This window comes from Aulonocara sp. 'chitande type north' Nkhata Bay, linkage group LG13 (assembly GCF_057382095.1).
Source record: "Aulonocara sp. 'chitande type north' Nkhata Bay isolate Kocher_YH1m ecotype deep benthic linkage group LG13, A_spYH_male_GT1.1, whole genome shotgun sequence".
In the NCBI taxonomy this organism is placed as follows: domain Eukaryota; kingdom Metazoa; phylum Chordata; class Actinopteri; order Cichliformes; family Cichlidae; genus Aulonocara; species Aulonocara sp. 'chitande type north' Nkhata Bay.
Genome location: NC_141356.1, coordinates 27,872,901 through 27,888,405, shown reverse-complemented (window position 1 = coordinate 27,888,405; position 15,505 = coordinate 27,872,901). Strand labels below are relative to the sequence as shown.

At 38.4% G+C, this 15,505-nt stretch overlaps 2 protein-coding genes across 2 annotated transcripts in view; one reads left to right on the top strand and one right to left on the bottom strand.

Moving 5' to 3' along the window:
• Positions 1-241: 241 nt before the first annotated feature.
• Positions 242-15,505, bottom strand: part of rassf4a (Ras association domain family member 4a) — a 28,486-nt gene continuing 13,222 nt past the window's right edge. The window contains exons 4-11 of the mRNA XM_086259648.1: positions 8,437-8,543; positions 7,697-7,767; positions 5,429-5,598; positions 3,303-3,404; positions 2,932-2,983; positions 2,656-2,777; positions 1,302-1,399; positions 242-639 (exon numbers count right to left, since the gene is read on the bottom strand). Of these exons, the coding sequence (XP_086115774.1) occupies positions 570-639; positions 1,302-1,399; positions 2,656-2,777; positions 2,932-2,983; positions 3,303-3,404; positions 5,429-5,598; positions 7,697-7,767; positions 8,437-8,543 (792 nt within the window). The 3' untranslated portion in view covers positions 242-569. The remainder of the gene's footprint in view (positions 640-1,301; positions 1,400-2,655; positions 2,778-2,931; positions 2,984-3,302; positions 3,405-5,428; positions 5,599-7,696; positions 7,768-8,436; positions 8,544-15,505) is intronic.
• LOC147316274 (protein DEPP-like) lies at positions 10,137-11,338 on the top strand. The gene is made up of 2 exons (XM_086259649.1): positions 10,137-10,292; positions 10,696-11,338. Exons 1-2 carry the CDS (start codon positions 10,264-10,266, stop codon positions 11,102-11,104), a joined length of 438 nt encoding a protein of 145 aa, XP_086115775.1. The 5' UTR covers positions 10,137-10,263; the 3' UTR covers positions 11,105-11,338.

The following is a 15,505-nucleotide window of genomic DNA, read 5'->3' as shown; positions in this document are numbered from 1 at the left end:
ACACACACACACACACACACACACACACACACACACACACACACACACACACACACACACACACACACACACACACACCCCCCCCCCCCCCCCCCCCTCTCATGGGAAGTAGCTGGCAAAGAGGGCTGCTTAGAAGAACAATGCTAATGTGTGTTCAGTCTGTGGAAACACAGGAAATAATAAATATGGCTGTGTGTGTAAGCCCAAGCTTAGTTTCTTTATTATAAGACATCAAGCAGTATTTTTGAAGGACAACACTAAAGCTGATTTATTAGATAAAAAGGTCCAAGTCAGAGAAAACCTTACCAAAACACTTCAGTATAAATATCCATATGTGCAGTAAAGATTTTCATACAAAATGTGAATATATTAATAGAAGATATCAAAACAGTGATGCACTTAGTTGTAAAAATATTGACAGAATAGATGATACAAAGTGGTGACTCACTTTTTCTCCTTTACCTCTACATTCACTAAAGTATCTGGAACTATTCCCATACTAAAACAACAATCATTAGTGTTGCACCCGCCCATTCCCCTTACACATCAGCACGCGCTTATAGAAACAATCATGCTCTGTCATCAGTGTGAGCTCTGTCTTCAAGCTGATGCAGTATCATAGATTTCAGGGCACTGTACCTGCAGAGGTGGGGAAAAGAAACACTCGAATAAAGGCTTTGTGTTGCATGTTCACACTTAAACCCAAATACATATTTATTTATTACTGAAGAGTGGTATTATTTTAATGAAAAGACTGAACAAAGAATGTGTTATGAATGACTTGTTCGTCAGACTGTCAGTGGAGCTTAGCTACTTAGAACACAAATCCTAAAAAAGAATACAGGTTGAGACAATTTGATGCAAGTTAACTGTAACCATGAAAGGCACAGTTGCGATTCCATCACTGACTTGTAGTAATTCATGGAAACGTTATCCCAACCTTAAACCTGATCTTAACATTGCAATGTAATATTTTTCTTATGATGATGTGCCTTTTGTCTCCAGAAGAGAAGCAAGTCTGAGAGTCTGTTTACCACAGAACTGTGTAAACAGACTCATAAGGCCACATGAGTCATAAAAGTACATACAATGTCAGGCTTAGTAGGCTGAAATCTCAGTCATATGAGGTGAAAGATTATATAAGCTTGCAAACAATAAGCCGTGACACTGTCCTTAACTGAAGAGTGACTGCCTTGTTTTGATTCAGTAATACTGACAGGAAACATGCATATTGGCTCCACATCATGAAATAAATCAGTCGAGATTTACAACATTTATGAGAGGAGAGACTCTTGACTTACTTTTTGGTCAGTTTGATTATTTCACGTTCCTCTTCCTCTTTCAGTTTTTCTACAAAGCTGTCTAAAACGGGAATCTCAAACTTTATGTACTGGGCAACCTGGAAAAAGATAAATTCAAACGTATCATTTTGAGGGAGAACTATCCACAAATAAATGTTACACAAAACAAAGCTTTTTTCCTTTCCCCTGGTTTAGCACTAAGATGGCAGAAAGCACTCATTACTGTTATTTATTGTATTCTTGTGCTTTTCAGTGCAACTGATATATTGTTTGCTTTTATGGAAAGGTCTGCATTTTGTGTGAGAGTGAATATTGCGACTGGAATCTGCTGCAATTGTGGCCCATATACATAGCCAAATAGATGAATACCTGTAACTTGTGCACTTTGTGTTCACACCTGCAGGAGTAATTGGGGTGTCTGCATCCCATTCTTTTTTATTCTTTCTTAACTTCATTGAGATGTATAGATATAGTATACATAATATAGATGTATAGATATTTGTTTACCCATTATTTGGGACTCTAATCCTAATTTATACTCTGTTTAAAAAAAAATATTAATAAATATGACATTTACTGTTCATTATTAAATTGTTGTTTTGCCTGCAGGGAGCTATTTTAAATTTTCCCAGACATAGCATAACATACACTTTTTTGCAGAAAGTGATAATCAAACTGCTAAACCAAATGCACACTCTTAGCACATAACACAAACAAAATAAAATATACTTTAAACTACAAATACTTAAATCAACAAATATTTATTCCAAGAAAAAAAAGCCCTCAACTTTATTTGAAATAATCAACTGAACACGTATTGAACAGTTTTTCAGTTGTCTTAATACAAATTGTCAAAAGTCACTTCTGTGTTTTACCCAGAGAAAATTGGGAATAAATATTACTTTGGCATTTTGTTTAAAACTCTAATCTTTTAAAAACTATAAGATGACACGACAATAATAAAAGGACATGTCAATGAACAATGAACCGAAATCAGACAAGTGAGATTTGGCTTTAAGTTATTATTTTAAATAAAGGTAAAACTTTTGTTTACTTGTGGAAAAATAGTGTTGCCTTTCTTAATTTAGAGTGATTCAAATGATAGACTATTTGGGGAATGTACCGAGCAGCAACCTTATTTATATTACAGTGTTGTCACAGATTTAGTCATGTTAGCCATTGTTACATCAGTCCCTAAACAGGAAATCTTTTCTCAGCTTGCTAATTATAACCCAACTGTCTATCATTGAGCCATTGTTTTGTTGTGCGTCTACAGAAAAAAGAGAAAAGAAAAAAAAAAAGAAGTCATGTGCACAAGATAAAAGAAGAGTAGTGGCACTAAGCCCATCCTCACATCATATGTGACTTCCTCTCCCAGGTCTGCCTCTGTGATAAAGATCTTGGAAATTTTCTCACAGGGTCCATAAAGCACACGTGTCACCAGTGGGTATTCACCAACCCTCAGTCGTGTCCTTTCTGCAAGGTCATAAGCAAAGTCACACACACACACACACACACACACACACACACACACACACACACACACACACACAAAATAAAAAAAACATAAACAAATTAATTAAAAAAAACAAACAAAAAACAACAACACAGATTGAAAGGTCTCACTTACCACCCGACTCATGCACCATGTAAAGAACAAACTCCTCAGCTTTATTCTCCACCTTAGAAGACAGAAGTATTAAGGCAGGCATAGAAAGCTTTTAGTTCAAAAACAATGTTGCTGTTATGCCAGCAGGTTAGAAGGACTGGTTTCCTTGAGTACGCTGCCTATGAAACTGTAGCTGTCTCCAGGCTAGCACTGTGCGTTTGTCAGTGGCAAGATCCAGTTTACCACTGATTTACCGAAATGATCACCCATGATAATAACGGCTTACTTCACTCACATTTTCAAGTATATAAAATTTATCAAATGAATACATTAATAAGGTAAATACTTGATTTTAATCAACTTGAAGTGAGACCAGTATCTTTATTGCTCACCCTAAACTTGTGTAGCAGCAGGTTCAGGACTTGGCCAGTTGTCATGGTGCTGTTTACTCTTACGTTAGTGACTGAACCATAGGCTGGAGTAAAAACAGATGTCTGGAACACAATAATGGAAAAATTCACAACAGAAAATGCCCATGTAGAATACAGAGTACTAGTAGAGGCGCTTTGCTTCATCAACACTTCAGTATGGATTCCTAGGCTTGAGTGCCCTGGACATTTTCCACAGGAAGTCTAAAACAGAAAGGAAATCTCTCACTATGTACCTGGACTCTGTTCAAAAACAACATGCACTTACAGTGGGGCAAAAAAGTATTTAGTCAGCCACCGATTGTGCAAGTTCCCCCACTTAAAATGATGACAGAGGTCAGTAATTTGCACCAGAGGTACACTTCAACTGTGAGAGACAGAATGTGGAAAAAAAAATCCATGAATTCACATGGTAGGATTTGTAAAGAATTTATTCGTACATTAGGGTGGAAAATAAGTATTTGGTCACCTCAAACAAGGAAAATCTCTGGCTCTCACAGACCTGTAACGTCTTCTGTAAGAAGCTTTTCTGTCCCCCACTCGTTACCTGTATGAATGGCACCTGTTTGAACTCATCATCTGTATAAAAGACACCTGTCCACAGCCTCAAACAGTCAGACTCCAAACTCCGCCATGGCCAAGACCAAAGAGCTTTCGAAGGACACCAGGAAAAGTATTGTAGACCTGCACCAGACTGGGAAGAGTGAATCTACAATAGGCAAGCAGCTTGGTGTGAAAAAATCAACTGTGGGAGCAATCATCAGAAAATGGAAGACATACAAGACCACTGATAATCTCCCTCGATCTGGGGCTCCACGCAAGATCTCATCCCGTGGGGTCAAAATGATCATGAGAACGGTGAGCAAAGATCCCAGAACCACACGGGGGGACCTGGTGAATGACCTGCAGAGAGCTGGGACCAAAGTAACAAAGGTCACCATCAGTAACACACTACAACGGCAGGGAATCAAATCCCGCAGTGCCAGACGTGTTCCGCTGCTGAAGCCAGTGCATGTCCAGGCCCGTCTGAAGTTTGCCAGAGAGCACATGGATGATACAGCAGAGGATTGGGAGAATGTCATGTGGTCAGATGAAACCAAAGTAGAACTTTTTGGTATAAACTCAACTCGTCGTGTTTGGAGGAAGAAGAATACTGAGTTGCATCCCAAGAACACCATACCTACTGTGAAGCATGGGGGTGGAAACATCATGCTATGGGGCTGTTTTTCTGCCAAGGGGACAGGACGACTGATCCATGTTAAGGACAGAATGAATGGGGCCATGTATCGTGAGATTTTGAGCCAAAACCTCCTTCCATCGGTGAGAACTTTGAAGATGAAACGAGGCTGGGTCTTCCAACATGACAATGATCCAAAACACACCGCCCGGGCAACAAAGGAGTGGCTCCGTAAGAAGCATTTGAAAGTCCTGGAGTGGCCTAGCCAGTCTCCAGACCTCAACCCCATAGAAAATCTGTGGCGGGAGTTGAAAGTCCGTGTTGCTCGGCGACAGCCCCAAAACATCACTGCTCTCGAGAAGATCTGCATGGAGGAATGGGCCAAAATACCAGCTACTGTGTGTGCAAACCTGGTAAAGACCTATAGTAAACGTTTGACCTCTGTTATTGCCAACAAAGGTTATGTTACAAAGTATTGAGTTGTATTTTTGTTATTGACCAAATACTTATTTTCCACCCTGATTTACGAATAAATTCTTTACAAATCCTACCATGTGAATTCATGGATTTTTTTTTTCACATTCTGTCTCTCACAGTTGAAGTGTACCTCTGGTGCAAATTACTGACCTCTGTCATCATTTTAGGTGGGGGAACTTGCACAATAGGTGGCTGACTAAATACTTTTTTGCCCCACTGTATTGTATCTGAGAGACTGATGCAGGAACACAGTGTAACCCCTTTTTTTCTCCTCCCTGTGGCACATTAATGAAATGAGATCACAGCTGGCTATTGTAAAACTCAGCAAAAGCACAGGCACACCCACACAGGAAAGCACTGCCCCTCTGCACCTGGAGATGTGTCAACAACCAGAAACATTAACGGGTGTACTGTTATGCGTGTTCTGTTTATGTACCTTATGGTTGTAGAAGTGGCCGTTGATTGAGAACCTGTGTGTGCGCAAGCGCTGCAGGTCTCTGGCAGTGTGAGTCTTTGACCTCCTCTGAACACGCATGAAGGAAGCATCACTCCTGGTCCTGAGTAGCTGAGGAGAGTCATCCTCATCCTGACCACCCACGTCACCACCTCATTGAGGGAGACGCATAAAGAAAAAACACACCTGTTTTAACACAGGTACATTGATTCAACTGCAAATACCTAATCACCAAATAAGGTAGGAGCAGCTCCTGATTAGGCATAGAGAAATAGTCCAGAGAGCCTTATTAAGTTCAAAACCAACCACAACATTTAAGTGACTTTGAACGTGACACGGTTGTTGGTGCCCGAGAAGACGGTCTGCGTATTGCAGAAACTACTGATCTATTGGGATTTCCCCATAGAACCATCTCTAGGGTTTGCAGAGAACACTCCATAAAAGAGAAATATCCAGTAAGCAGCAGGTAAAAATGCCTTGTTTATGTCAGAGGTCAGTGGAGATTCGGCAGACAGCTTTGAACTGAAAGGAAGGGAATAGTAACTCAAATAAGCACTTGTTACAACCAAGGCATGCAGAACATGTTGAATCTCGAAGCAACAGCAGAGGACAACAACAGGTGCCATTCCTGTGAGCTAAGAACGGGAAACTGAGGCTACGGTTTACACAAGCTGACCAAAATTTGACAATAGAAGACTGGAAAAATGTTGCCTGGTCTGATGAGTCAGTGTTTGTTGCAAGATTCAGATAATATAGCGAGAATTTGGTGTAAATGACATTAAAGTACGAATCAATCCTGCCCTGTATTAACCCCTCAGGCTGCTGGTGGTGGATTGTCAGGGTGGATATTTCTTTGGTGTGCTTTGGGCCCCTTAGTGGCAACTGAGCAGGTGACATTTAAACCTGAGTTTTGTTGATAATCATGTCTGTCCTTTTATGGCAACAGTGTACCCATCTTGTGATAGTTGCTTCCACCAGGATAACGTACTATGTCACGAAACCTAAATCGTGTCAAACTGGTGTCTTGAACATATCAGTGAGTTCACTGCACTCTCTGCAGTCACCAGATCTCAATCCCATAGAGCACCTTTGGGATGTGGTAGGCAGGAGAGTTGTGGATGTACAGCCAATAAACCTGCAACAACTGTGTGTTGCTATCATGTCAATATGGACCAAAATCTCATAATTGTCTCTAGCACCCTTCTGGATAAAGAATTAAAGCCGTTCTGAAGGCAAAAGGGGGTCTAATCCAGTAATGGTTATACTGGCTTAGACCTCCTTTTGGGATAATAAAGTGGACAGTGAGTGTAGATTCAATAGCCTGTGCTTCATACTGACATTAAATGTAACATTAAAATATGTGAACAATCATTTTGGGGTTAGGGGAGAACATATTTCATACATTTATATCCAATAAAAACTATTCATCTGCTGACACATTCTTTTTACATGAGCAGCAGCAGCAGCCTAGTTTTCACCCTGTGGTATTTTCTTCCCAATTATGAGACAATTATTAGCATCAATAAGTAAAATGATTTCTTGATTTGTTATCAGCACCCTTGTTCAGTTAATTTTTTGAAAGCAATTTATATAGTTCAATAAATACAATAATGTCCAGGATTTTTCCAATAATCAATCATAAATCAAACAGCTATTAATATGGTGTTAAAGTCAGACAAATCTTGCTCCTCAGAGCTAGCTCTGACAAATCAGTGTTACACTACAAGTTAACAAGAGTTTTCCAAATTAGCTTTTGAGACTCTCACCAGTACACTACAACTCTACAATCACAATCTAACAAAACTTATAACAGTAAAAAGTAGATCATATAGTATTAGTTGTGAATATTCATTTTTTCTTCCATATATTTTTTAATTTTGTCATATAATGGGGCCCACATCACCACTGTATGACAAAATGTTAAACCACTGATTCAGTGGTGATTCATGCTGCGTTGTTTACCTTTAGTCATAAGGTGCTTCTGTGAGAAAACAGATGCTATCAAAACCGCTTAGTGATGGCTTTGAGGCCTTTCTAACAAGTCTAACTGGTTATTTATAGAGCTGGTGATCTGATTTCAGTGGCATCTCATGATCGTATGTGCCCAACATGTGAGTCTACCTTACCAAAGTGCTTAATGAAGCACTTGTGGGACCATAATCTCCTTCAGTAGGTGTGTAATCTGAACTAATCCAGCACGTTTGTGTGTGTGTGTGTGAAAGAGAATAGCCGCACGTGTTTCAAACTCACCTGCTGGTCCGGTTTCTCGGTCAAGCGAGTTATTATTAGACTCTGCTGACACCTGCTCCGCCACGGTAAATCTGCCGTTTTTGTAGAAGACAAACGAAGGGAAAAGTTTTTAAACCTCGAACACCAAGCGTATCATATTTGATACATGAGTTTTTATGTTATCTTTACATTATCAGTGTGATGTTAGCAGTGTGCAGTTAAATTGCACAATACATATTTAAGCCATACGTTGCACAAAAATGTCAGACGTAGCAATTTTTAAACTGTAGTATGATACAAATACAATAGAAATTACAAGTCAAATCTGCAAATTGATAGTTACTTTTTTAATGTTAGACATTTCCATAAACATTCCAGTTTTAAAAATGAGAATTTTCTCGCACCTAATGTCATAGTTCAGGCTTTTACAAGGTTAATGTATCTTTACAGTTTATGTGAAGTTATTGTATTTACCTTGTTCTGAACTGGTGAGATGTGATTGAAAGCCTTAAGTAAGCAATGGATTTACATTTTTGCAGACGGCTAGATGAGCAGATTAGCATCTTTCAGATAATTATGATGCTAGAGTAAAAAGAGGATTAGCTTAGCTTAGCTCAAAAGTAGAATAATTGTTTTAATTATTCTGAGTATTGATGAAACTGCCAATCATTCTCTTCAGAAACATATCATTGGCTTTTGGCTTCAAAGTGCTTAGAAATGGACTGAAATTAGAAGCTGGCATCTTAATTAGGTCGTTATACCTGCTGAAACGAAATCTTTCATTGTCATCATACATCTGAAGTCTTATTGGTCGACATAGACCCCAGTAGATGTTCAGCAGCCCTTCAAGAACAAACTCTCCATCCTCCTGCATACAGACACAAACACACGTATGACAACAAATTATCAGCAGTCATTGTCAGAGGGGATATCCTGCTGGCCTGCAGCCACCATGGTTTAATATCAGGTGTACGTGCTGGGACATTCGCTCACAGCTGCAGGGTGAGCTCTGTCATCTCTCAGAAACTGTGGAAAAAAGGGCGTGTCACACAATCCTTTTTACAAGAATGAATCACGTCTGGGAGGGCCAAAATGGAACAAAGTCTTAATAACTGCTGTGGGTCACGTACACGCAGGGGGCGAGTTTGTTGTTTTTGTTGAGAAAAAAAAGTGAAACTCTAAAATTAGAATAGATTGGAAACTATGCCGTACGTGCTTTGGATGTAGAAAACAAAACTGTTTGCTTTTACAGCTAAATGCAAAACACAAAAGGCAGAACTAAAGCAGAAATCAAGGGCCTTCGGCGTGTTAACGTGAAAAATAAATCCAGAGGTTCAACAACAAGTCAAGGTTTATGTGCTTTGTATTAAAGCTAGATCAATGATAAATCAGATACCACACATCTGTGACTGTGATAACAGCCATCCACCACACTTTTAGGACGTCCGCTTGCCTGAAACAACTTGTTATATCATCACTATAACTAATTCATTACCCAGAAATACAATAAATATCATTTAACAGATTTGCTGAGGGGAAAAGCTGATGAATCAAATTATTATGCAGTTTCAACAGCAAAGTAACACAGATAAGAAATAATTCCTAATTCTCAGAAGCCCAACTGCTCAGCTGACACCAGTAAAACCAACAAGCATCGATTTTTAAAGTATAATTTTTATGTAATAAAAAGTAAAATCATTGGAAAAGGCTGAATATATCTGGAATTCATAAGTCACAGAGAATTTTAAATGTATGCAAGTTTTGACATTTCAATTTACATACATTCCAATAAGATTGAATCATTTTCACTGAAATGTAATAAATTTTAATGGATTCTTCTAATTAAGGAGGTGTTACATGCAAACATGTGGCTTCACTGAGCTCAAACAGATTAATTATTAATTAAACAAGAACAAAACAATTCATATTAGAGGGCAGATATTTTATGTACTTTTTGAGCAGCTTGCATGTGATGCATCCTCGTGTATGCTCTGCTTTCATGCATTTCACTTGTGTGCATGAGACTGATTGTTGAAGTAACCACATGATGAACAATTTTTACAGGCGTCTGAGCCGTTACAGACATAATCCTCATGTTTTGTTTTTTTAAACTTTTAATGAGTTGATTTGCATTGAAAATGTGTGCGTTTGTGTATTTTTTTCTGTTGGTTTTATAACAAGGGATCAGGAGGAGGCATAATGGTTGGAAATGACTGAAAGAATAATTATGCTTGTTTTCATTTTCATAATGATAACAATCATAAATGTTAAAGAGTGGAAAGAAGAGACAGAAAGTGGATTTCTGGAGGCGCTCACGGGGCTTCATTGTTTTGGAAATATAAACATTCAGTGCAGCTGCACCACTGAACCTCGCTGACCCACCACTCCTGAGTTTCCTGAACAGGCATGAACACACCCTCAAGTGCACGCACACAAATTCACACAGATGCGAGTTAGGTCAGCTGAGCTATTTTTGGAGCTAGCGGTTAATCACTCTGCTGCAGCGTGCCTCTATAAAGGCTGGATACACACTCCAGTCCACTCAGACTCAACTGCAAAGACTGGACATCACTTCTATTTCTCTCTGCATGTCAAACCTACAACACAAGTATCAAAGGTGAGAATGATTCCTCTTTTACTTCTTCATTATTAGCTGTTCCTCAGGACTACAAATGAATTATCCCCACAAGTTATTTTTAGAGAAATCCTAACAGTGTATTCAACATTAACTAAAGAGTTATAAAATTAAGTTAATGATTTGGAAGTAATTATTTTCAGGAAACAATACAGAATAAGGAAAGGGGGAAACATCTTTCAGTTTAGCTCCTGTTTTTAAATTTAAAAAAATGGTAATGAGTGTAATTAGAGATGTTTACAGATTATGTCAGATGTTTTAGCAGCACAGTTATATGTTGTCAAATATTAGAAATTACAGCTATAATCTGTATTTCTTTTGATTTTTTCTTGAAAAGAACCCCCTTCCCAGAGTCTAATTATTTTATTGTTCCTCTCCGCTGCAGCATGAAACGCAGACAGTTGTTGCTGTCTCTGCCTCACTTGCCAACCATTACCGAGACACTTGAGGACTTGCCTGTCAACCCTTCATCCTCCCAGTCCACCCAGAGCTCCCAGTCTCTAGAGGACTACATGACCAGCATCCAGGCTCTTGCCCGACCTGTTGAGGCCCCAAGCTACGGCCCTGTCAGACTCCAGAGGACCCCCAGGCTGCGGCAGTTCTCAAAGGCTCAGATGAAGCTCTCAGTTTCTGCCTCAGCACCTCGCGGGTCTCCGCGCACATTAAGGACTTCCAGACCTTCCAGTCTGAATCTAAACAGCAGCACAGAGGATTTTTCCCTCAGGATGAGCAGAGAACGTGACTGCAAGGGAAAGGACCCAGTAGACTGGCTGTTTGGACAGATAAGGACTTAAAGAGAGGTTTGTTTGTTGTTGTGGGAAACCCTGGAGGTACTTTGGAGTATCCAAACAAGGAGCCACAGGAGGAAGTGAACTGCTGGTATTTGCTCAGTGATAAAATCTATGTGACTCATGAGCAAAACGAAGACTTATTTATTTTCCTGCACTTCTACATGTTTACATAAAGGAATATTTTGTTAAGATGTAAAGGCTATAGTTTGCAATAAAATAGTAAAATAATCAACAGAATCTGAAGTAGCATGTTTTTGTTTCTGAGATTAATCCACAAAGAAGATGATGACTAAAAAACCCTCTTTTTTGTGTGTCAAGTCACACTCTCTAAAAACAAAAAAACCTCTTTAAACGTCTGAGATCTTTTGATAGACTTTTTTTTGGTTTTCTGTCAAATTAAACCCTACTTATTAAAAAAGGTAGATGATCCTAGTCTACTGACAATAACAACAATTGTTATTTGCATCCATAGTGTGAGAGGTTGTGTCCGCAGGCAAGCAGCACATATTTTAGTCAAACCCTGTTACAGAAAGAATTTTACTCTGTACTTCATCTACACTATATAACAGAGGTAAACATTTTAAAACAACACTTGAATGAGTAAATTCTAAATCTGAAATCATTCTTATAGCAGACCAACTCTCCTGCTAAAATAAACAGACACTCATGTGATCATGTGATCAACAGTCAAACACCCACTGATGACATCTGGAAAGTAATGGAGTGAAAAAAGGGAAGGAGTGACATTTTTCACACTCTATGGACAAATATACACTACTAATCTAAACCAATATTAAAATAGTACATTACATGTTTTTTTTAAAGTATTGATAGCTGATATATAAAAATATGAAAGTCAGCATTCTGCAGGAGCATCTATTTAATGCTGATACTTCTGTCAACTGAATATTCTATTTTATTCAGTGTTATAATAAATATAAATATAGTGAAATATTGTGCAGTATCATACCAAAGCTACAGCTGTAGTTAAAATGACATCCTTTGACCTACTGCAACAAAAGATATAGTAACAACATTTGTAGTAAAATGCTTACATATTAAAACATCACTGGTGATGATCCAAAGAATATAACATGTAATTATATTTAAAGATAAGTAACTATTTTATAGAAGTCCCAAAAGGTTTATTCCATTCACCTGGACGTAGAGTTTTCAGTTGGAAGAACGTTTGGTCCAGATGAACAGAAACAACTTTCTGGGATTTCCTTAACCGGATGTTAGAACATGGATTAAGATATTCTATAGAAAGCATTTTAGTGAGTGTCCCGCCCCCAAGTAAATTCTAATGATAATAATTTTTATGCACGACTTGTAAATGGTCCATTTAATTTTTTTTTTTTGACTGTGCTTCAACTTAAGTTCAAACTTCTTCCATCACAGCTACAAATCTACCAGGATGATTCCTCCCCCGTCTCCGTTGACCTCTTTTAGTCTCAGCATGCTAGTGACATCCAGCGGTGAGAAATGGGGCTACATTTCAAAACCTGGATTCGGCCACTAGAGTGCGCTATATACTCACTGACGGACACCGGAGGTTAATAGAGCAATATTATATACCAACCAACCTACCACTCCTGTGGAACTTAGCTCTGCAATCTGAGGAGTGAAAGGAGAATTTGACACCTCCGGCAGTCTACACCTGCATTATTACAGATATTGCAGTGATACTCTTTAAAAGTGTACATGTTAGAATTTGTTTTCTTCTCACAGGTCCTGGGGTTGTTTATTCTGGATGGTACTAAACTTCCACCTCAAAGCACCTGACATCTCCTCCTCCAGTATGACTAATACACATCACCTGACTACACCTTTAGAATTTGATCATGAGTGATTCTTAAAAACAACACATATCTCTGCAGCCTCCAACCGCCACTTCACATATGTCTTTCCAAAGACAACCTGAATGATTGTGCAAGTCTGGCTTTGTCTAATTACAGACACATATTTTCTAGCAATTCACAGGAGGAATTTTCTACTTTTATCTTATAATCAAGGAGTGTCAGTACAGTGTAATATTTGTGAGCCGTATCTACAAAATATCTACTGTTCGGTGGATGAAGATGAAGCATGACCCTGTGGTCAGATTGCTCTTGATAACAGTTGACAAAACAAAGAAACTACTTTCGGCTGCTTCCTTATTCACAGGGGGTCATCACAGCGGGTAGTTCGGCGTATTTCATTTTGCAGGGTTTTCTTTTTTTCCCTTTCTGACACAACTCCAAGAGGATTGTGTTTCCTCCTGGAATCAGATAAGGGGTCTTTCACTCCAAGGTGAAACCATGTGGAATTCACTTTCATTTACCAACAAAACCTCCACCAAGACAGTATTTACTTTTAAGGGAACAGTATTGTATTTTGTATATATTAATATCCTTTTCTTTGTTCTTTTTAAACGTAGTTTAGGATGTTTTTAGTGCAATAAAAGTGAGTGCAACATACAGACTTTTGTCATTTGCCCCACTGAAATCCGTTTAAATATACTTGACATAATTTTGAGTATAATTATGCTTTACTTGTTTTTGTTTATGTGGATCTAATACATGTGTAGCATTCATTTGTTAAGATGTCTTGACTAAAATGTCCTTTAAATGTTCAGTGAGAAGTATCAAGTTAAAAAGGTTTTTGATCACAAGTTTTTTAGTTTTTCAAAAAATTATTCATATTTGGGATTATTGGACATGCATTTAAATTGTTATGTGGTACTGGTTAAACTGGTTTTGATATATCAATATATGCTGTTAATGTAAACAATGACAATAAGCACTATTATCACTTGAAGGAGAGGTCAGAGGTTAAATGTGGCATGATATTATTTATTTCTATACAGCACTTTGTATATGTTGACAATACATACCACACTTTATACAGTTTCTAAGTTCTAAGGCTCTTTGGTAGCACTTCCACCAATAAATCATTAGGCTGACCTTGAAGACCCTGATGGATGTGAGCCCAATTTCAACGGACTGTTAACACAACCCCACTCGCCACCCCTACAAAGTTTTATCAGAATTCATTCAAAGGTTTTCGAGCTACCACGTTTATAGACAGAATGGCACACACACATGCAAACACTACCAAAAGCACAATCTCACTGGTAGAGGCAACTATGTTTATAATCTAAAAAAAGTGCTTGATGATTTATTTATTTTATGACTTATTCCTGCGTTTCCTGTAGTACGACCATCATAAAAGACTGAATTCTTGGCACTGGTCAGTCTTTCTGTACACACCTTGTAAGGTGGAGCGATTAAGAATAGTTGAAGAAATCCTGAAACTCAGACAAGCAGGAAAACAACAAAAGGTAATGTTTTGAATGTGTGTTACACTGTACTTACTCTATGATAACAGAGACAGACTTGACAACAACCATGCAGAAGCACATTAAAGCTTCACCTAGCAGAACTGTTTTAAGGAATGGGAGTTTTCACAGTACAATCTAAACAATGGGACAAACAGTGGGTGCGTGAGAATTGAGCAGATAGTGGTATGAAGAATTCACAGCAAATGGCTGGGCTTCGTGTCCTGCTCCCTGCACACTTGACCCAAGCAGCTTCTTAACCCTAAACCAAGTGGAGTACATCCAGCTGTGAAAACAGGCACTTTTTCTTGTTCTACATGGCCACTATGTTTGTCATTGTCCAGCATTTGAGTGAAAACAGCTTTAGGTAATCAGATTGAGTAGCTTGTTTGCCAGCAAAATTAGCATTTAGGATTCAGTGATGCACCCGAACAAAAGTCCCTGTCAACAGTTCTCATGCAGCTAAACACAGACATAATTCATTTTCATTTATCCTTGCATCAACATTACTGCTGAGCAATATTTCTCCACTAAGAGTGTATTTTCAGTTAAAATAAGACAGCATTTGAACTTTACCACTACAATAAAGCTGATATTTAATTATCAAGAAAGCAAATACATTGTTCTTGACAAAAATAAGTAATATGAATCTAGTAAGAGTTGGTGATGTGTGACCTGTAAAGTTAGCTTATGTGTATGAGTCATTGTCACTGTGAATGCGTCATCGTCTTGTTATGCCCGTGACACAAATTCTCTCTGTGTCTGCTGCTGCTGGTGTTGTTAACTGGAATACTGAGTAATAACCAAAGGCAAAATAACATATGTCTGTAGCCACTATGACATCATCAATGGGTTTGGGGCTCCACTCTCTGATGTGTTGAATTTTTGGATGCTGCCATGTTGGTTTCTTGGAACTAGAAGTGACCACATGCGAACAAGAGGGTGGAGTTCTAAGTTACCAGCTAACACTAATAAACCTGGGTAGAAAGCTGCATTTGTAAACTGTATGGATGCAATGCACAGACACATTTACCTATAATTAATGCATGGTAAAAAGCACCTTTATCATAAGTAAAAGACTAATA

Bases quoted from the DNA above. Each gene is read 5' to 3' on its own strand.
- LOC147316274 (XM_086259649.1), top strand. From the start codon at position 10,264: ATGTCAAACCTACAACACAAGTATCAAAG. The intron at 10,293-10,695 runs GTGAGAATGATT...TCTCCGCTGCAG, and splicing joins CTACAACACAAGTATCAAAG to CATGAAACGCAGACAGTTGT.